Below are 23832 nucleotides of genomic sequence, written 5' to 3' on the forward strand. Positions count from 1 at the left end.
TTAATGACATTAAGTTTATTTGCACTCAGGTATTGACATTTTTTTTTCCAGAGTTTTCAATTCAGTTTATAATTAAAGACATTCTCTATACAAACCGTGTATTATTTCATGACATGACAAAATGCATCAAGTATGTACATCATACCTCAGCATCAGTGAGCTGCTCATCCACGTTTTAGGAAATGCAACTTTTTTTTTTATTTAAGCATGAAAAACTCAAAAAAAGAAAAAAAAAGGAAAAAAAAGACCAAGAAAATTGGCAAAACAGCAAGCAACGTGTTCCTGGGTTGTTTCAACTTCAAATGAAATGCTTACCTGAAATCTTTTAGTTCTTGCTTTGTACTGCTTTCATCTCTTTTGTTTTCTGCTGCCTCTGCATTTGCTGCCTGCTGCAGGCTCCGTGTGATCGGTCCTCCAATCCTCTCTCTAGATTTTACACTGAACCTGTCTGCCTTTTTCTTACTTGCCACAGCAGATTTACTTGGCAAAACAGCTTTATTATTCCTTTGTATTCTGACGTGCAGTTTCCGGGACGCTTTGCTGGAGATTCCAGAGGAATTGTTCTTAGAAACCACCTTAGTTTTTTTCCCATCAACATGGGACATTTTAGACACTCTTACAGGACTAGAGTTCCTCAACGATGAAGAGGAATTTGGCTTTTTAGATCGCATGGAAGGTACAAATTTAACATTTTGTTTGGACTTGAAGGAGGCAGAGGGGAGCTGGAGCTGTGCAGGTCCTGAGGTTCGTGCTCTCGTCTTGCCCAGGTGAGGCTGAGTGCTCTGCATTTTGATTTCTGCATCTGCTGTTCGCCTGCGCTGGTTGCTGCCTTTGTCACTGTTTGCAGGTGAAGAAGTTGCACTTTTTTTGGAAGAATTCTTTTTAGAGGAGGGAGAGATGGGTTTTTTGGGGCAGCTGTACGATGCGTGTTTGTTCAAACTCCCAATGTAAGTGAACTCTCTGTTACAGTAGGGGCAGATGTGAGAGTCTGTCTCGGATGGGTTATTTTTCAGTTCTGCCTTCTGCTGGGCAGACTTCTTTTTTTGCAGGATAGCTTTCTGGACAAGCTGGTTTTTCTTTTTCAATGCACTTATTTTTAGTTTATTGGAGGACATTTTGCTAATCTCAACATTGAAATTGAGTCTTTTAGGCTGACCCATTCTTCTGAAGGCGTTCTTCCCAGGCCCAGCGATAACCACCATGCCATTCTTAGGCTGCACTGTCTGTTTGAGGGGTACTGGATTTTTTTTAGGTGTGTATCTCTTTTTATCACTGGCAGATGCACAGGCCAGTATGTGTTTGTGTAACTCAGGCATGTTATCAACACTTTTTCCACATTTTGTGCATCGAATGGCAGTAGTAAAAGTCTGTGGGATATTGTGGGTTGTGAAGTTTGTTGCAGTAACCCCAATACCCATAGGATTTCGATGGTGATACTGGAACGGAGGTGGTTTAAAGCTTGGGTAGTGTTGATTGAGGCCCATACGAACATCTGGATCTTTAGATTTCACTCCAGAAGCCATTATTTTTATAGTAGTATAAAGCTCTTCAGAAGAATCATTTAGATCTTCATCTTCCTCCTCTTTTGAAGGTTCTGAAGAATCTTCTGGCAGGCTCTGCATGTGTTCCACATTCGCCTTACTGGGGTCAGTAAAATTCTGGGGTCTCAAAGTCCCACTTTCAAACTCATGATGTGTGCACTCTTTGTCTGGATGGAGATCACGCTGATGCTGTTGCAAATTGCACAAAAAAGCAAATTCCTTTTTACACACTGAACAAACAAAGATATTCCCTACTCCATGAAGCAGAAAGCGATGCTCTGACAAGTCTGTTTTATCCCTAAAAAGCTGTACACAGAATTCACATTTGAAGGGCCATTCTTCAGCATGAATGGATAAATGCTTCGTTAGGTCTTTAATGGAAAGAAAAGGTGATTCGCAGACATTGCACACAAAGCTCTTGTTGAATGTTTCCTGCACTACTCCTGATTCACTTGATGTAGGAGGATCTTCTCTTGCTTTTTGCTGCTCGCTTTCAGCTTCTTCCTGTTTTATTATTGGGAGAGAACTTTCAAGGTTATCAGCAGAGGAAACAACAGAAGAAACTACAGAAAGAGGAGGTGGAGATGGAGATGATGAGGAGGAAGAGGACGAGAAAGATGAGGAAGAGGAGGATGAAGACGAGGAAGACAGTGTAGGGGGGCCAGGTGAAGCAGCAGAAATAAGAGGTTCAACAGAAGGGACAGGGGACGGAGAAGGAGAAACCGTAGGCGAAAGAACTGGTAGTGGGGACTGGGTAGTAGTGTTGGAGAGTGGTGAGGGACAAGAGGAAGTGTTAGTGGCACTGGCAGACACATCTGGAATCGGTAAGGGCATTGTTGGGAGCAGGGGGGGCGGTGACGTGGCCACTGTTAACACAGGTGGGCAGGGCGGTGGGGAGGGGGGGTTGGTGGGCGTTAACAGTGGAGGCAGCTGGCACACGGCAGGTCCAGCAGATGCCTGTGGCACAGGGGAAGCAGAGGAGCTGAGGGGCTGAGTGTCAGTGGAAGATGATGCCGAGAGAGCAGGCTCCGTGTCGGGCTCTGCCTGAGGCTCCAGGGCTTTGCTGGGGCTGGCAGCGCTGTCCACGCCCAGCGTGCTGTCTGGGGCTGCATCCGTCCCGTTGTACTCATTCAGCAGAACCTTCTGCAACATGCAAGTGGTGGGTTTCTTCTTTTTAACACCACTACACGTTGGCTGCGTGGAATTTTCTTTGTATTCCCTAATTTCAGCATCACTGCAAGGCTTCTTATGCACACTTAAATCTAAAACGGATTCCCAGGGAACCTGAGTCTTGCTTTTGACGTCAGACCTTTGTTTCACACCACTGGATAAATCCAGCGGCTGCTGGTTGCACACATTGCCAAAAGTCGGAGCTGCTGTCCAGTCTTTTGATATTTTATATTCTTCAAAGCAAAGAGGGCTCAAAGTCTCTTTGTCCTCCCTTCCAGTCAAGCTCCAAGCTGGTGAGTTGCTGTGGCTTTCTAACTTTGGCATTTTGGAACTCCGAATGGTATCATTCCACACAGTTTTTCCCTCACCTGATTTGACAAAGTCTCGAAGCACTGGACTGTGCTGTGGAGAACTGGGAGGAGAGCTGGTCCTTCTTTTAAATCTGCTGGATGCTGGAGGCAAAATAGGTGATGATGTAACAGGTCCTAGTTTAGGGATTTCACTTGATGGAGTCATCTTCTTATTGTCCTGTGTCTGAAGAAGCTGCTTTAATTTTGACGACAAATAAACCCCTTTTTCTTTATGAAAAGGTAAGCTTTCTGTTGAAATGCTAAGAGGAAGATTTAAAGAACTAGTAGGAGTTATAGGTTCTGGGTCTATTTCCGTTTTTATTTTTGGTACAAGAGGAGGGCTGGCAGTTCTTCTCTTTTTGGATTCACTGCTCCCACTGCTAGAGGGTTCCTTAGGAGGTTCATTCACATGTGTTTGTGTAACCTTTAAATTTGAGGAAATTTCCACTGTGACCGGACTGATTATACAATTCAATCCATACAAGTCTGCAGAGTTGGACTCCATCTGAATCACGTCACAATTGCTAGTGCTGCTGTTGGACTGAATTTTACCATCAATGTAGTAATTTAAATTTTCAGAGATATTGCTAGAAATATCCATTAGATAGACATCATCTCCTTCACCTTCCTCTTCTATTTCTGTGCTCGCAATGTACACACTCTGGACTGCTGGGGCTGGCTCTGTCGGGAGCGGTGGCTCTTCGGTAAAGAACCCTTTTCTTCTGACACCTTTGGGAATAAGATGACGCTCATGAACCCTACGCTGATGCCTCCGCATGTTGGTGTGAGTACCAAAAACCTTCTTGCAGTATTTGCATGGATGCAACTCTTTGGGCTCCTTATTTTCCTCAGCAAATGCAGAGTTTGACATTTCCTGGGAGACTTTCTCAGAATCCAAGACAACAGAGTCTTGAGCAAGACTAGAAACATTCAGGTCATCTTTAAGACCATCATCCACAATTACTTGGTTATCAGCAACATTATCCAAGTGTTGTGATGATGTCAGTGTCAGGAATGGTTTCCTTTTTGGCCCAGCCTCGTGGCGTCGCTCGTGCCTCCGCCTGTTGATTTGAGTGCCAAAGGCTTTCCCGCAGTAGCGACACTTGAACGCGTGGCTCAGAGTGGATATATGGATGTGCATGTGGCGCTCAAGTCCTTGCTTTGTTGTAAACTTCCTCTCGCAATGCTGGCAGGGAAACATGAATGTTTCCTGAACATCACCATTGGATTCCCCCTGTGCTTTTGGAATTTTCACCACAAGTTTTTTCTTTGGAGAGCTTTCTGGAGATTCCTCTGACGTACTCTTTTGTTCTTCCATAGAGTCCAACTTTTCTTCACATATCAAAGGCATTTCAGCATTTTCTTTAGGCATATTGGTATCTTCTATCTCCTCTTCATCTTCCTCTTCTAGATCCTCCTCTTCGTCATCATCTAAATCATCTGATGCACAGTTTATTGACTCTCCTTGTTTGTCTTCAGTTACCACTTGTAGTTCACTGGTCGGACTGGGGATCATCAGTTTTGGAAGTGCATCTTGATTTACCATTTCCTGAATCACAGCTGTTTGTTCCAGAGACAGCACAGCAGAAACAGTAGGTGTTTCATCTTCCTCTTTATGACCTGAAACACAAGGGTGTAATAAAGAAAAGCATGAGATATTTTTGCCAAACACTCCAGGATATGCTACACCTTTCTCCCCTAGCACAACATATCCAATGTTCCTGACCCAACACAATACTACCACTCCTCATTTACTGGTGTGCATGGATGTTTTCACCTCTGCATGCAAGTCCTACCTATCTGTTGTTAGGTATATCCATTGCTGAAGCAAATAAGGCCAGGTTGGATGGGGCTCTGAGCAACCTGGTCTAGTGAAAGGTGTCCCTGCCCATGGCAGGGGGTTGGAACAAGATAAGCTTTAAAGTCCCTTCCAACCCAAAATGTTCTGTGATGATTCTAGGCAAACACCTTTGCTGCCAATCCCCACTGTTGTTTAAGTGGGTACATTACGGAGCAAAAACTCCTTCTCCATTCCTTAGCTGGGCCATAAGACACCTGAACAGCAGTACATGTGTTGTGCAAGCAGAAGGAACAACAGAAGGAAGGAATGGAAGAGTTATGAGTCAAAAGAATTAATACTGTATTTTTTCCCCCTTGGTACTGACTCTGTTAATTAGCAATAAACAATGACCATGTAGCTACACACTATTTTAGAATAAGGACTTTGCTTCTGTTCTAAGGAGTCTGGGTTTATGTCTAAATTTTGCAGCACATTCATTTTTCCTGTGGTCAGAGTCATACATTCAGTGACATGCTTCTAATAGCCAAGTTTCTAACTAGTAAAACAATTGGGATAAACAATAAAACATGTTCACTTTGCTACAGCAAGATAACCTGCTAATGCACTAAACATGACAAGCATCCTTTGATTCAAAAAGATAGATAGAAGGAAAAAATAAGACACTTGAGAACTCACCCTCTTTAGAATCCCTCATATCTGCAGAAGTAGAATCCAAATCAGTCTTTTTCTGTTTTGTATCTGCTGCCTTCTTTCCCTTGTTTTTACCTTCCTGAGTCTTCTTCTTTCCTGGGAAGAAAAGAGCACTTATTATTCCTGCTCAACAACTTTTGTCATATATGAGTGGCAGAATTAAACCCTCAGCTTTGGAATATAACACACTCCTGTAGAGACCCTGCTTTCCTGAGGAATACAAATGACTGATTAGGAGAACAGACAGCATTCAGGTAAAAAAACCTCAGACGCTGATATATTTTCCTCACTTTCAAAGCAAGAACAAACTACCTGTCCAGGGTTAAGCAGCCCACATCATGCAGTTACCCAATGCCTTAATATGGCCACTAAATTCCTGTATCTCACAGAAGTATATGGAAAATAAGAAATCTCTTAATATACTATTGATCCTTAATGTTAATTGGAAGACTTTACGAAGTAGAAACCCATAAAGGTTTATTCTAGTTTTATAAACATTCTGAATATTGAGGAGAGTTATGATAAAAGCAATGAAGTAATAACATCATGAGAAGACTGAAAGCAGCATGCGCTTGACCAACACGGCAAAATGAGATGGAACTGGGTAACAGCAAATGATGAAGGTATTTCATTGTGTCTCGACACAAAACCTTCACGTTATCACTTTCTGTTACCAAAATTAAGCAGCATGTATTAGTTGCAGAGGATGATGAACACAAAAGGGCATTATGTGCAAAGAGCTGACCAGTACTGCAAGATGTAAATACACTGAAAACTTCATTTTCCACTGCACTACAAAGTACTGCTAATTTTTGCCATTAATCTTACAGATTCAGGCCTACAACATACAGAAATTACGATAAAGGGGTGTGTAATAACAAATGAAAGTTTACGGTTTTCCGATTCACTTCAGTGCACAGACTGTACTCTCCACACAGGATACAGAAAACACCACTGAAGCTCCACAGTTCTACACACAACTCTTGGGAAGAACTGTCCAGAAGCAGAAATCCAAATTCCTCCTTTGCCCCCTCTAACACACAAAATGCTACTTTATGACAAACTGCCCCTTCCCTCTGATCAGAAATGTCCATCACAGCCCTAAATTCATTTCCTAGTTGGAAGCACATTCTTCCATGCCACAATCCTGACAACAAATTCCTCCTTTTTACACCTCAAAAATATTTTTCACATCCTGAGCCAAGAAACTGAAACACCTTTAAAGAAAAATGTTCCTCTGTTCAAACTGCAAAGTTCCAAGTACACACCCCCCCCAAGAGAACAGCTCAGACAGCTCAGCTTTAAAAGGAAACGTTTGTTTTGATTTGAACATTCTATCTAAACAATTATCTCTATTTCTTCTCAAGGAGCTCAGATTTCATAGGCCATCTCCAAATTCCAGTGTATTTCAGTTTTATGTATGTAATAAACCTTTTTAAATTTCTTATCCAATTTAACAGATTTTAGTCTTATAACCTGACAATAGTCACTCATACTGAATTTTTGTCACCTTTGGAAAAGACACACACATCCTTCCCAAAGTAAACTAGCAATTTTCTCTGAATATCCTCAATTATTGTAATGATCTCCATGTCTAACCTGCCATAAAAAACCGATACTGGATTGTTTGAACAATGCAATATTCAATTTTGATTTTAACACCTGCAACTGTCAGAAGATTTAGCACATATTTGGGTGTTCACATAGGCATAAGGAAGTTTAAGCACATCTTTCTTTACCTGACAGGCTACTGAATGTCCAATTGGAACACAATTTTTTTTTTATTATCAGCACCTCGAATGTTCATAATTACAACTAACACTACCAAGATCTGAGTATGAAGGACAGATATCAAAGAAGTTTCCAGAAGTATCTCCCAAGTCACTTGAAATTGCTCTGGGAATGTACAGTAACACAATCCAACAGTTCCATTTCTAGGGAAAAGGGGGAAATGCAAGATTTCAACACATTCCTAGGAATCAAACATGCATCACAATACACCTTATGAGTGACATAACAAATGATACCTAATTCCTAGAACCCTAAGAGCTCTAAACCTTTTTGCAGACCACTTATCACCTGAAGACCAGTATCAGTATCTTGACCTAAAACCAACAAAATTCTTGCTTCATCTCTCCCTACAGATGAGACTGGAAACAAGAATGAAAAGGTTGGTGCACAGGCCCCTCTCACCTGCCAAACCTGGCCATGGTCAGGGACACTTTTCCCCCCCACAGTGCAGTGTCTGATGTATTGCAGATGAAGTCATGGGGCAATTTTGCATCTAGTTCTACAGCAGCCCTGAATTTCATCCTAAAAACAGGTTACTGTCAAAGTCCTCAAACCAAGACCCAGTTAATTCTTTTTTCTAACAATATTGGCAATATACTGTACTCTTTCAAGGGTGAGGTAAAGTATGAAAAGGCACCAACACAAATCCCAAGTGCTAAAGCATGCAGAAATGTTTCAGTCATCCAGTTAGAGAATATAAAACTTAATAGTACCTCAAATCCAATTATAATCTGAGAAATCACTACAATAGCAGGATTTTCACACAAAATCGAGGTACTTATGTCACATACCTTATGATACTGATAGAAAGCAGATCATTTGCAAATTCTCCTGCCAGTCCTAAAAAGAGATGCAACTTGCTCATGATGTAATCTGCTCTGAAATACAGCTGGAGATGTTTCAAGTTCTTGGCCTTTAAGCATCAATGCATTTGAAGAGAGGTTTCACCCAGCACCTGACTTGCCCTTTCTCTGAACAGTGAACAAAACGTCTTGGGCACGGACAGCATTTCAGATGTGTCAGATCAATTTCTGACACGTATCAGTGAGAGACACCAAACCATTGCTGATGTTCTCCTTTACCAGCTTTAGTTTGTTCATCTTCTAGGTGGCAGCTTTCTTTGACAAGGTTCAAAGAATTCACTATACTCAAACATGACAATGACTGTCCCAGATGCACAGTTTCATGGCCCTGACCATTTATTTTATGTTCAACAGCATGTGCCCAGGAAGAGAATTTAAGAACAGAGTAACAAGTGATACTTCAATGATATGCTCTCCCAGCTTTCATATATTTGGAGTTCAGGAACTTTTGAAGACATTTAACAGATGTTGATAGATTTTCGCCCATGAATTCTCAAAGTGCTTTTAAAATCCATATAAACCTGAAAGATTTCCATAATTTTCTTCCTGCAGATATCCAATAAAAGTACAACCTACTATTCTGATATAAAGGGTATCAATGAGTAGACCAAGGTCTGTCCCTTAATTTTCTTACTGTTTCAGAGGTCAGGAAGGAACAGAAGTCTGCAGGAGGGGGGAAATGCCTCTGAACACTGAACCTGGTGGAAGCCTGAGTATAAGTACACACGTGCACTTACCATCAGGTTCCTGAAGGGTCCTACATGGCTGCTACGGCCAGCTGGATCCTCCACTTGGTCTAAACAAGAAAGATACAGGAATGAAACACAGGGAAAGTGAAATGGAAACAATGACAAAAGAATAAATGAAGGGCAGAACTTAATATATGTGTATGTGCTTTAGAAGAATTGTAGAAGAAAGATGCAAAGGAAAATGAATGAAATGAACAGATAGAAAGTAGGAACTTGTCTGTAGTGATGAAGATCAAAAGAGGAATTCACCGATTTGCAATTTGTCTTGCAACTTTCAATAGGGTTCCTTTTTCTCTCCTCTCCACTTCTGCTGTAAGACAGCTCGGCCTTTGCACCTTCACAATCCCTTTATAACACTGCAACAGGCACAGGAAAGCTCATGCTACTGCCAATGTCCAGAGCATTAGTACTCCCACTAATTTTGGAGGAGTTCAGATGACAATGGAGTAACAGCGTATGAGAGAAGTAATCTTTATTTGCCCATACTTCATTTTATCGATAAAATCAAGACACCGCTGAAGAACCTACAGTTAGCTGTGCTCAGGCTTTTGTTGTTAACCAAACTACTAATGGGACTATTAAACCACTGAGTTATTTTTGGTGGGATGGGATAAGCATACTCAGAAGCTGGGAAGGAAGATGTTTAACACAGTCTTTCCACACACTTGAAGCTGAACACCATAATTAAATATTGCTCAACTGTACAAGATGCCATTGTCTTTAATAACCTTTAACTGCAGCACAAAACATGTTCACAGTTAAGATCATAAAGCAAGAAGGACACTCACACCTAAGCTCAAACATTGCTTCAATCTTTTACAGAAATACAGAATGTGGACATTTGCCTCCAAAAATCTTGGGTTAATAAGGGAAAAGAATAATTGATATGAGCTGAAATTACTGTTACTTCTTTGAGATCTGTAGCCTGTAACAGCCCAGTAACACACCCAGACCAGAATCCATGAGTGCTTCTGCTGAAAAGTACCACAGAAATCTGCCCAAACCTCAAGTCTGCTGGAAAACAGTGGAGAAGCTCCCTCAGAGTCCCCCTGAAAAGTATTCTTAGGGCACAGACAAGGGCAGCACCTGGCAAGGCTGTGGCTGAAGGGGAAAGACAAACCGGCACATTACACTGACAATGCCACAGTTTCATCTGTGAATCACAGTGTAATAATATAAACTCACTAATTAAATCCCTTTGGAACTGGTTCAGAATAAAGTCTGCATCAATCTCATGCAATAGCTGCTACTATTCTATAAAAAACTTTTAATTATTTTCTCCTGTTGAAAAAAAAAAAAATCAGTAGTTTGGCATTGGAAAGAATGAAATAAAGATTAAGTGAATATTCAAGCTAAAACATTCTTTTGGAAAATTCAGCCGAAAACAACTGCACAAGCATTTCCACGTTCTTTTGATTAATGAGTTCTAACACACTGATACAACTTGAATTTTAATTTGAGAAACAGCTTGCTGTGTACCAGAATTCATCTGCTCCTGTATCCAGAATGCTGGTTGATGTCATGTTTTTCAAAATAAATTCCTTAAGCCTTCAGGCATCAGTAAAAATCTGACTAGTTGTTTGTTCTGCAGACAGACCAGAACACATGAACGCCTTTTTCACACACAGAATGCTACATCAAAAAGAACAGCATAAATTACTTCAAAAAATTAAATCCAAGTTGTGTTGGCTGGAGGAGCACGACAAAATGCAGAAACATGTTGCAGTGACTTCTTAGACTCTTGTCCAGCTGTGAATGGCACAGCACATGGGTGTTAAAGACCTTACATATTTAATAAGTTGAATTGATTAAACAGTAAGGTAACAAGGCACCAAAAATTACATTTTATTCAAAATGCTCATTATTAAGATGAGAATACTACGGCTGTTCTTTTAATATGTTCCTCTGTTTGCTTTTAAGTGTCTTCATTATGCTTTTTGTTTGGGTTTTTTTTAGTTCTTCCATTATTTATAAAACCTTTCATTATTCTCTACCAGCACCTGCTCACACAGCAAAGCAAAATCAAAAACCACCTGGCTAAATAAAGGGCAACATAGCTGTGTGTTAAGGGCTGCTCTGAGCCACTGAGACAGCCAAGAACACCCAGCACTTAGGGAAAGCTGGTAGGCACAACACGCCTGATATATATACATATATATATATATATATAATAATAAATGTATATGAGGATTATTCATATAATCAGGGGGATTACAGAAATTTGCCAAAAACAAGACCTCAAACCGACAAAGTTATGCAAATATTTTATTCGAATATCTAAGCCAAGAGCCACATTTCAGGAGAGAGCACAGGGTTGCTGCTGCCTGTCCAGCACCGCAGCCTTACCAAGCTCCAGAACCTGGCTCAGTGTCTCTCTCACAGCATCCACCAGCTCACAGACTGTGCTAATTAAACCTTTTTTAAATTGCTGTCCAAAGTTTTAAGTGATCTAGGATAGCTGGGGTTCAAAATGTCACACTGCAAATTACTGGGGAAAAAGGAAGCAAGAATAAAAATAGTAAAAAACCTAGTATTAGGCTAGGAATAAAAATATTACAACCTTTTGAAAGAAAAGCCTCAACAATTATGCCTTAATTTAAACAAACATTGCTTAAATGTTATAACATTGACTTCCAATATTTCTTCCACAGTATTACTGTTAATACAACATTATATCAAAGTTCCTTTTAAGTACTTGCATTTAAGTACTGCTTTGAAAGGATTCCAGCAGGCTTAGCTGAGGAACTCCAAGTACCTCTGAACAGACACATTCATTACCTGGGGAGGGAATGGCTTTGGAACCCTAAAGCTCCCAACTTAAAATGAAGCAACACATGAAACTGCTGCCTACCAAGGGCTCTGGAGAAAAACAGCCTTGTACTGGCAACAAAACAGGTTACAAAGCCAAAGAGAGGCTTCCCAAGAGCCCGCAGCTCAGAAATTCCAATGCTGCCATGCCACAGAACACCTTTGGTGATAATTGGGGTTTTTTTCCCCACAAGCCAGAAAAAGCTTTTAATTTTTATTTCTTTGTCAGTGTAAGATAGATAAGCTGTACTAGGAGCATTGCCCACTTTGGCTACAGATCATCCCCAGCACTGGTGGGCACATACACATGAAAACCTCTTTAACACAAAACTCCTGCCCAGGTAGGAAGGCTTCCATCTTGCTAATTCAAAGGTACAGACTAAGTATGACAACACAAACAGAATTCTCCATTTTCAGTACTCTATCTCTCTAAAACAGAACACTATTAAAAAAAAAAAAAAAAAACCAACCAAAAAAACTAAACAAAGTCAGCACATTTTAAATCATATTTCAGCAAGTCTAAGAGTGGAATTCAAGCCACAGATCAATTTTTGAAACAAACACCTCATTAAAAGGGATGTCAATTAAATGTGAATGGCTCCACACACAGTATCATTAAAGAGGCCTATTTCAACAATGCTGTCAAGTAGGTATGAAAACCTGCAGAAAAAGGCAAAATGTAAATGTTTTTATTACCCTGTTTTCTTCAATCTGTCATCATTGTAAGTAATTGGTGGAGTATACTTCTTGTAACACCATTATAAAGTCATCAGATACAGCTACTTTGTGTAGGCATAACTTCAGGTGTTGTTAAGCAGATGAAACACTAAAATTGATGTGAGCTGTTTCACAGTGTACACAAACCATCACAACAGAATTTTAACCTCCAGCTCCTGAGAATCACAAGAATAATTCAGAGCTGCAGAAGATCGTGGTTCTGTACCATCAATCTGCGCAGAACCTAATGTATCACATAATATTGAAGCTGGAGAGGCAGAATACATACAGCTATATAGTACAGACAAAATAGAAAAATCTTGTGAATTATCTACAGAATATGGGCAAACTCGGTGAGCAAAGGTTCATCTGTAATTTTTTCCAGCAGAACTTACATCTCCTCTTCCATAAAAAGACACTTTCAAGCTTACCCAGTAGGAGCAGGAGAAAGAGGAAGCTAAACTTCACAGCAATTCTATTAATACCGAACTGCCTGTTGCATAAGCCTATTGCTACCCATCAACCATCACTTCACTCACAAGGAGCACATTTCAATCACTGCATTTTTCAACCCCAATATAAAAGGCACAGTAAAGTCTCGCCTTGGGAAGGTGTTTCAGGACACCTGGAGGCAGAGGCACAAACACCAAGCTGTGCATGTGCATGAAACTGTTTGTACCGAGCACTAAATACACTCTGCAGAAAAGAAACAGAGCCATGCACTGACAGAGACTGTTAACGTGACATTTGCATAACAGATGAACTTGTTGCCATGGAAAGCATATGAAAATTCTGAGCTGGGCTATTTAAAACACCAATTTCTGCAAATGTTTGGCAAAGTCTCCACTTTAATGACAGCACTGAAGATCACGTTACTGTGTCTCACCATAAACTTCTGGAATTATGACAGTCAGTACAAGAAATGTTAGGGCGGCACCACAGGTGTGCCATGCCAAGAGAAAGAAATGACCCAACAATCTGCAAGAAGCAGAAGGGAATGTATTGCCATTCTATAGAGTTTGTGAGACTAGAAAATTTGACACTATTCGCAAAATTCAGATAAACAGATTTTTAAAAAATGATGAAAAATTCTGAGTGGGAAGCCTGTGTTAAATGTGTGGTATTACACCAATCCCTACAAGCTGAACTATGAGCTATCTCCAGTCTTCTGCATATAAGTTATGTTTTGTAAATTAAATTATGTACCATAACTCTCTACCAGACAAGAGACAAAAGCAGTTTATATTACCTGTCTGTCACAGTATGCCATCCACCCTTGCAGCATCTCATTCCAATCCCCAACACATTCTGCCTTCTGAATAACCTGAGTGCATATCCCAGGAAGTCTTAAGTTTATAGCCTCCAAGACTTATTCACCCATAATGACTTAAGTAGTACAGAATGTCACCCAACAATTACAAGGCATGGCAAACAAGGGTTTAATTCCATGCAATTTTAACCCACACAAGAGCTGTGTTGGAACAATTAAGTATAAATAATTAAATGTAGAGCTTTTGTCTTAGCAAGATTTGAAAATGTTATTGCTGCCCTTATGCCAATATTTCTAAAACAGTAGAAAGGGGACACAAATATGTGACCAGACTTGCTCCAGACTTTCTCAATCACTCCAGCTGCTGGCATATTCCTGCCTCCGATCCTCCCTAATCACACAGCCTCCTCCATCCACTACAAATTCCTAGCAAGTTGCTCCATGGCTGCCACAGCTCCCACAGCCAGCCCAGGACAGAAAACACGATGAACGTTCTTCTCTGTACTTCTATTCCATGAGCTTTTGTTTTGCTAAGTATTAAGACAAAAGCAGCAGCAAAAGAAATGTCAGCTGGCACACACACTTTCTAGAAATAGCTGTTCTCTATTTAGCCAGTTTTTATATAAAATTCAGTTAAAAATAGAGCACCCAAATTGTGTATTTAATACAGAGAATGTCTAAATTTAAATCTCTGCTTTAACCAATCAGAGCTTTTATCTAAGCCCAGAAAATGTTGCTTCCAGTCGCTAGAGCTTGGCCCAAAGTATTTGTGAAATGAAGTTACTCTCAGATAATTAGAAATACCAACTATTTTGACAGCAGCATTTACAAGATAATGCAAATGAAAAACCTCACACAACTACTTGTACCAGCAAGTTTAAAATGATCACTACTAGATCAGTCTGCCTTTATCTGTAATAAATAACACAGATATTTGTCATGGCCCTATTTGCACCACTGAACACTTGAGAGGATTACATCAAAAATATCTGGGGTTTTAGCTAAGTTACCTTTAAAAGTAACTACTTAGGTCTTTACCTGCCATTTTATTCTGCTGTTTGACAAACCCAGTATGTTCCAACCCAGCAGCAGTCACACCAGTAAGTGACATTTAAAAAAAAAAAAATAGAAAAAAAGGACTTTTGAGTCCACTGCAGACCCAAAAGCCCTTCACACACAGCTGATCAAGGTGGTGTCTTGCTACCCAGAGCAATTTTGCCTCTCTACGACAGACAAAACTCCCACAAAGTTAGTGAAAAGCTGTCACTGCATGGAAAACCAAACCCAAACCATTGATCCAAACGTTTGCCCAGACAGGGGCGATGGCTTTGCTTGGAGAACACAGCTGTACAAAGGCTACAATTCCCAGGAAACAGGGCTGCCTTTGTGTCTAACAGGAGCCCTAGGATTACTGTAACAGGAGTCCCCACTGCTGAGGAAACAAGAGCAAAGCCTCTCACAGACGCAGGATCTGGACAGTGCTACCACCATGTTAAAGCTCCCATGGATAAAATTAAACCCCTCAGAACTGCTACAAGGTCACACTCGACATTTTCACTTACAGTCACTCAAATTTGTCCTGTTACTCATTTTTACCCAAATGAATCCTTTTGTTCAACATATCTGCAACATGTCACTTCTCAGAAATTTTTCTCCAACAAGTATTCCCAATAAAATCACCCCTCTGTGTTTTACAAAGTATTTCACCCCCTCTTTCACATCTATTTCCTAATTTCTTTCCTTTAACCTTATTATATTTCCTCAATACAATCAACTACCTAGTACAGTAAGTATGCAGTGTTTTTCCATCAGTCCCCATTAAAAATATTACAGCATCTTCTCAACTGGGTCTCCAACCTAACAAGGAACATTAATTGTTAATAACCAGCTCCTGTCAAAACATATTTGCAGCATGAAAACTCTGGTGCTCTGTATCTGTTAAATTTGGAAAGACTCATCTCCTTCCAGCTTCAGAGTGACAAGTCCAAGGTCAAATGGCAGAATATCACTGCAGGTCCTTCACAGAAGTAGATAAATGAGGATAAATACTATTATGAAAAACTCATCATTTTAATGTACAATATAGTCACCAAGTAATTTTTATCTGCTGGGAAATTGTGGAAGATTTGCTTCACTTCCTTGGTGAAACAAAGTGCTTCATTCATTTCAGCCACAGCCCACTGATACTTTCTCAGAGAAATGCTTGTCAGCCTTCTCTGATAACATGAGATACACTGAATTATATTTCCAAAGGAACTGTAATCCTCCAGTTGCCCAATCAGTCCATTTCTCAAAAGGACTGTGCTACAGGACAACAGCAACAGTTGGTGCTCACGTTAACAAGACTGACAATGGAAGTTCTAAATTTAAAGTATGCCCCAAACCAGACAAGAGCAAACTGCTATCTGTCTGATTTGTGACACCAAGAAAGGTCATGGGCTCATAAAGTCACTACAGGGAACAGCAGCTTCCTCCATTTTTCAAACAGTGAAAACAAATCAGAGAGCACAAATGTACTTTGCTGCTCCATTAACTGCTACATTCAAGATGAAAGTCTGATTTGATCTAAATGGGTTAAAGTTCTAGAAGTTTTTTGCACACATCTGTTTATAGTATAAAACATCAACTAAAACAGACTATAGAAATAAAACATCACTGTAACATAACTTGGACAAGTTAATTTGCAGGTAAGGAACCAGAAAATAAAACCAGCTCTGGTGTCTGAGTGGGAAGAGCGGAGGGTGACACCAAACAGTTCAGGATTTGGGAGCTATGAGCTAAGTTTCAGCACAAAGTCCACTTTGCTTTTGCAATCCCTGACAAGGGTCTGTAAGATCAGAAACACTAGACTCGCTGCTCTTCACCTGCAACTTTAAAGGGAAAACTTTGCAGGAAAGTCCGTTTTTTCCTCCACTCACTGCCACTTGGTAAGACTTACTCCTTGGGAAAAGCCCAAGACAACTCTAAGACTTGGCTGAGGATCCAACTATGGCAGAGGTGGGTGTTTGAACATCCTGATCCCAATCCCCTGCTAGACAGGTCAGCTATCACTGCACTGAGCTGCTTCACACCACAGCTCACTGTCTCCACAGTCTGCAGTTTTACTGGCAGCAACATATGGAAGTTTGCATTAAGTTATCAGCCCTGGATAATGGTGATGCCTGAGAAAATTTCCCCAAATTTCTATGCATCGAGTCACTTTTACAAACACCAGGCCTTTGCCATTCAACAGTCAAATTGTTTCTGATGGACTGCCAAACAAAACGAGATCTGTATCTGAGGAGACTCGAGTGAGGCATCTGGCTCTCAACATGAGTTAGAATAATGTATAGCTGACTACTCATTTCCATGGCATTTTGCAGCAATAATAATCAAGATGATGGATTTTCAGCTATTATAATACTCTCACTAGAATAACTTTATGTCAATCAGCACATTAATAACAGTGCCTCTCCGAAGTTCTGCAGCATTAATCATAGTCAATCAAAAGCTCTCACAGAACTCTGATAACAAAGTGTAACAGAATTAACTCTTAACAGCTGGTAAGCTCCTAAGTGCTCAGAAAGCTTCATCCTAAAAAACTCTCAGTCACTGATGATCCAAGTAAGTTTTGTGATTTTCCAGAGGAAAGGTGTATATAAGGCAAGTAAATATTTCTGGAAAATAGTCAGATATTGTCTAATTTCTTAGCTAGAAATACTGAAATACCACCAAGTCTTGTTTCAATAATTGATAATAAATCCAAGCAAAAAGTCAGTCTGCTGTAACATTTCCTTGAGGAACTCAACACAGCAAGTGTAGGCCGGTGAGAATTCTTCAGAACAAAGTCATTCCTGTCAATCTGTGTAAGACTCTTGGCAGGAATGACAAAATAAATTGGAAAGTTTGACAGATTGAAAAGAATAAATACACTCTGGTCTTATAAATGGTTTTCCTTCTTGTTCATTTGAAAAATATACAAAACAGTTAATAAATAAAATAGAAATAAATTTCTTTGCTATTTCACAGGTTTGTAATGCAGTGACATGAGAATCTTCAGAGACTCAATGAACACAAGTTACCTTACAAAGCAGATCTCAATTAAAGAAAAGAGCTCTCAGCCACACACTCAAATGGAGTCTGCATGTCTTCCATGAAAAAACCAGCTATCAAAACTTTGTGTGCACACTCCTGAAGTTACGTTAAATGTGCTTGTTCACCACTGCATAATAAATTACACGGGGCATCTGCAGATAAGCCCTCGGTGTAAGACATTCCCTGTAAACAATTCAAGTAAAATAAATGGTCAATGCAAAATTATGGTAAATTGCAATTTTAAAGTTTAGTACAGTTAATGATGTATTATTCATAATAATTCTGATTGGTTTTGAAAAGATGAAGCATAAAAAAAAAACCACCTAGAGAAAGGCAACAGAAATGATTAAGAAGTACAGAAGGTTCTTAAAATAAGAACTTAGAGCCATCCCTAAATAAAAAGATGGTTCAAGCAGGAGGCAAATAAAATAAGAATACACTGAAAGTCAATAACTGACTTTACCTTGCAACCACCATAAACCCCAGAGTCTCCAACTGGAAAACAAACACTGAAGTGGGAGATTGTACAGCAGGGTCAGGAAACCACAGAAAGAGCAACAGTGGCTGGTAAAGCCTTGACTTAATATGAGGGAACACAAAGGAATTCAGGAAAGGATTATTCATGTGAGCAAAAGTCACCCAGATTTAGTGAGATGTAAGGCAGTCAGTAGCTCATTGAGTTTGTTCTCTTACATTCTGTAAGCAACAAGACAACTCTAAATCACAAAATATTTGAAGGAATAAAAACCAAAAGTACTTGTCTATCTCAAAGCTCTTCCCTAAAACAGCAATAACCGAATTTTCTCCACATCTTCTACACAGAAGCATTTAAACAATTCTCTGAGTTAGAAGAAAACTGTCTAAGAAAGTTTTGGAAAATCCCAATACAATAAAATATTTCTACAAGGAAAATGGTATTACAATAGCAACTTAGTAACTTTTAACTTCTTTTCAGGAAAATCAAAACAACATTTACTAAAAAAGGAGAATAATTTCCAAATGCACTGGATTAATTAAAAAAAATTAGCAGTGGAATATCAAGCTGCTTTTCTTCCAGGTCACTCCTTTTTTCAAAGCCAACCCAGATCGATTGAAAAAAAAATTGATTAATAATAGAAAGCTGCCTGGTGCCTTATTTCACTTCTCACTGTGGATTATGTAATTGAAGACAGCATTAGCAAATTTGCTGGGAAATGCCACAACTGTGGTTTAGATATATTTTACTTTTTTAACTTAAGAAAAGCAGTCTAAGGAAGTGCGGTTAAAAACACGAAAGTATGAAAAAAATACAGAATGCTTCAGAATCTGAGTTACCAAATGACCCAAGAATTTTTATTCTGTTAGATAACTACATACATCCGCTTTAAGCAGAACTAAGTTAGCAGCTAGAAATACAACTTGTAACAACCATGAAGGCCAGATTGTTATTTTAAGGCAAACACAAAAACCCCACAGAGATAAAGTAACAGTATGTGCAAGGTGCTTGTAGTACTTCCAAAAGTTTATACTTAGAAACACAGTTTAAGGGGCCAACACAGGCAATTTAGTGCTGAATTTTTAAATTTTCTTAAATAGTTAATTTATTTTCTTATTCCTGAAATGAAGGCTTATTTTCTCCCATTCTTAAATCCACAGGCAGGAGCAAGGCTGGAATGAGCGATACCAATTTCACTCGGCTGTTCGGAAAGCTCAGAGCAGCTGTCCTAGGAACAGGGGGCACTGCTGGAGAGGTGAAGATGGGAATTTAAAGTAATACAAGTCTCCCATTCAAAGGCCCCCCTATATGGGGGTTAAAAGAAAATTTGCACTGCTTAGAAGACCTCAAATGTATGAGATACTCCCCAGACAGATGCTTCCATGAGAGATCCTGTCCCTTGACATCTCAAATGCCGCTTTTGAACTGGAGTTGCATAAACCTTCTTGCAAATCAATGTGATTTGTGGAAATCAGAGTAAATGCCATTTTAAGACTTTGTTCCAGATGATCTTGATGACCTCTTCCTTCCTCCCTCATCTTTTCCCAGTCATTGGTTAGGAAACTTTGAAGCCTTGAGCTCCTATCTGAGTTTTTCATTAAATTTATTGGAAATAGAGCTTAGATAATAATATAATTTCATTATATCCTTGCTACAAATGTACAGCTTGCACATCCCTCTATAAGCTACTTTCCAACTCATACACAATCATTTTTCTCACAAGCTCTCTTCTATTTAGGAACAAACTTTTAAACTTAGTTCAAGTACAAGCCTAATAAATTTGTGTAACTTAAGAACCAGACAATCAGGGCATCATTTGACCATGATTTCCATTTGGGATGACATCCAGATGGCAATCCAAGGCCTACCTTTTATAAACAGGATGCATATTTATGGCACTCTCAAGTACAACTAATTATTTGGAACTACATGAGAATGCCTAAGAAATTGTTAACAAAAAAAGAAAAACTGCAAGGATTTCCACTATCACAGAATTTAATCTGCATATTTCATCCCTACATTTTCCTGTTCCCCAGCAGCAATTTGACACTGTTTCAGCAATAGTCACACTTTCAGACAAGAGAAAAAACAGTATAGCTTTTAGGATGACAGAGTTCATTTACATGTGGGAAACAGAAGCCTGAAGTTGCAGTTTGCATTCAGCCTGATATAAACCGAGGCACAATATTATTTGTAACAGCCAACCATAATTCACCCACCCTCACCTCACACCATCTCTGGGCCAGTGTTAATTACTACGAGTATCCCTATAGTTCACACTCTCCCTGAAACCCGGTAAGAACTAAGGGAAGCAGCAACATTAGTAATAGAACCATTTAAGGTAACAAAGCCTTAAAATATTAGCAATGGTTTGAGACTTTAAAACCATACTGAACAATCACCAGGGGCTGTCCACAACACAGGTGACCCTCACGCAGGTGCTTTGCCTGCACTACAATAGAGAAATATTTTAGGAGTTGACACAACTGTGGCTGAGAGGTCATGTGGTTTCACAACCCACTCCAGCTGCATTATGCAGCATATGCTTTCAGGAGAATGAAATTACAGACTTTTCACCCCCTTGAGAGCCTGACGGCACCAGAGCAGCTCCCAGGGAGGCACCCGCCGAGGAGCCCCGGGCCTGGCTGATGTAAGGGGAACACAGTGAGGGCCAGAGCACCTCCAGAGACAGAAACAAGCATGGGAGAAAGAAAACACTGTCCTCTTCTCTCCCCAAAAAAGGCTATTTTAGAGATATTACTCCCAACCACGTAGCAGGGCAAGTTTTCATTCTGGGTAACATCAGTATCTTTCTTCCTTCAAAACCAGACTTTCGATCTGCCACAAAATCCATAACGGAAAAGAGATTTTAGCCTCGTTTGATCACAGTTTGGAGCCTTAAAGCAGATTACAGCCTGATTAAAAAACTGGACATCTTTAGGTATGACCATCTTTTGAATGACCATCCTTTCTTTAAAAAGAAAAATGCTTTAACTTCTGAAAAGGTACTTTTTTTGAAAAAGACTGAGTGAGTCTGAAGTCAGAGGCTTCATGTGTTCTTTTTGAACTAAACACTCCGTCAATGTTACTGCTCACTGCTACAAATTATTCCTGTCATATACAAAGAAAGAAACGCCCTGATGGGACAAAAAAAAAATCCACACTACTTCTCTCAAGGACACATGAACCCAACTTGCAAAGTGAACCCAAACTGTTCTCTTTTTATTTCCTTAGAAGGAGAATTATTGAAAGATCTTGTGCTAATGCATCTGATTGAGCAAATTTCCCTACAAGCTTGACAGGCAGAACAGAAGCACATTAACTACAACCTGGGAGAAACAATGATAAATGTTTAACAAAAAAAAAAAGAAATTTGAGAAAATGCAAAAGCAACGACAAAAAAATTAATTTCAGCTATTGTTGGTGATGCACTGGCAGCTGCTGGCTCTGAACTGTGTGGTTAAGGCAGAGATAACAGCTTGGCTCTGATAAAAATCTGTGACAGTACCCAAGTTCACCAGGTTTTCCTTTTTAGGGGGTTGCATTTCCACCACTCTCAATACCATTTTATCCTACTAAATTTCTTTCTAAATCTCAAATGCACCTTAGGAACAACACACAGTGTTTCAATGTATGAAAATAAATTAGCAAGAACTGCCTTTTCCTCCAGGATTCCTGAGCTGCTGTGCATGGCAGAAGGAAGATGTAGAAGATTTATTCCAGCTAAGAACAGCTATGGCCAAGCCAGGCAGGAGCCATCAAACACAAACACCTGCAGAATATGAAGTAGTTTGAATGCAGAATACAAAACCAAAAATATCCAGCAGGGAGATGGGGACCTGGAGGAAGTGCCAGGTGCCATCCTAGATACACTCCAAAGGAGATTATGGACCTTGTGTCAGGGATCACTGGCAAACAGTGCAGCTCAAGGTCAGGGCGAGCAGTTCAGTGTGGACTTTGTGTCTGCCCAGGCCTGGTCAGCTCCTGGCTCACCTACACTTCAACTTCAGTCTGTCCTGCCTCTTCTGGTAAATCAGTCTGACTTACAGCACGACAGGATTCTGTCATTCATTCAGAGAGAGGATTCCTCCTGCAACATGAACATGTTACAGCAATGAAAGCCTTGATCGACTGATTGGGCAAAACAGCCCATTTTTAATACCTGTGAAATGGTCACCTTTTCTCATCTGTCAAGAGTTCTTTAAATAAATGGCAGGAACAAGGTTATTTGTCAAATGATAAATATCTTAACTGTTCAAGCGTAAGACCTAAGATGCATTAAAAATTCAAAAGGATATTTGTTTTACTGAATACAGAATAATCATGAGTTTATCTAATAACTACATCGTCTGCATCACTAAATCATAATACACCTCTCAAATAATGTCTTGTCTAATCATTCCTAAGGTATTAAACTGTCAGTTTACTTTTCTGGAAAACATGTTCCTAAAGGACACACTCATTCACAGTTGTAAGAATTTGGCAATTCTTACTTGGTTATATTCTCTTCTCAATGTGTAAGACAACAGCATGCAACATAGGCCAAAATAAAATTTAAAAAATTTATTGATCGGTTTAGGTCACTCATTAATTCAAATTTCATAACCCTCTAGCAAGTTTCTTAAATAGCTATTTAATTCAAATATTACCTTATACTAACTCTCAATTTTTCACACACATAAAGATAACTCATAAAAATCTTTCTCCTCTCATCCCTTTGTATCATATAATTAGAATTATTTATTTTTACATTAATTACTTTTCAATCATGTTCATCATAACTTCCTTTATTTCCCAAAACCCCTCAAGTCTAGGGTTAAGAAGCTTCCATATCCAAGGATACAACTGAATCTACAAAAGCAGGGATATGAGTAGAAACCATTCTGGAATCCTCACTGCAGCTACTGCTACCAAATCTGCAGGAAAAAAAGCATATATTTCTTGTAAGAAGATTGCTGTGAATTGCAAATATTAGCAGATGTTACTACAAAAAGTGAAATACCTGTGAGTAAATGTAGTGTAAAAAAAAACTCCAATGAAACCTGTGAAAAACAGAACTATAAAATTTCAAAATATCCAATGAAGTGCCTTATCATTTTAGAGCTGAAACTTTAACATTTCAAATCAACTAAATACTAAGAATTTGGTCTTTCTGCTTCATGAGACAATAATATAATTCCATAAATAGATTATTCTTGGTTATTCTGAAGTACTTCTTCAATATTGTGCTTGGAGTTTTTGCTGGGTTGCTTTTTATTCAGTAATTGTGAGCCTTGGTAAGGAGCTTGTGCTTATAAAAAGGAAGAAAGTATTTACTGCTCCTAATTCTGAAATCTGTAAAATCCATAACAGTTAAAACATAAAACCTACAAAACAGCACAAAACCAAAACCCAGAAACCAAATTAGTTTACTGATATTTTTACCTATAAAATCATGAATGCAAATCAAACTTCTATGCCATGAAAAATTACCTTAGAAATTATTCTGTCTGGCTTTTCTGATTTATCATATAATCAAATTCTTGCAGGTTGT

At 39.3% G+C, this 23832-nt stretch overlaps 1 protein-coding gene across 2 annotated transcripts in view; it reads right to left on the reverse strand.

Annotated features, from left to right (window-relative positions):
* The window catches only part of PRDM2 (PR/SET domain 2), a 65474-nt gene that overhangs the window by 17728 nt on the left and 23914 nt on the right, over positions 1–23832 (reverse strand). For both annotated transcript variants that reach the window (XM_048326122.1, XM_048326123.1), the window contains 2 exons: positions 5538–5648; positions 316–4681 (listed from right to left, as the gene is read on the reverse strand). In XM_048326122.1, the coding sequence (XP_048182079.1) occupies positions 316–4681; positions 5538–5648 (4477 nt within the window). The remainder of the gene's footprint in view (positions 1–315; positions 4682–5537; positions 5649–23832) is intronic.

This window comes from Corvus hawaiiensis, chromosome 22 (genome assembly GCF_020740725.1).
Source record: "Corvus hawaiiensis isolate bCorHaw1 chromosome 22, bCorHaw1.pri.cur, whole genome shotgun sequence".
NCBI lineage: Eukaryota > Metazoa > Chordata > Aves > Passeriformes > Corvidae > Corvus > Corvus hawaiiensis.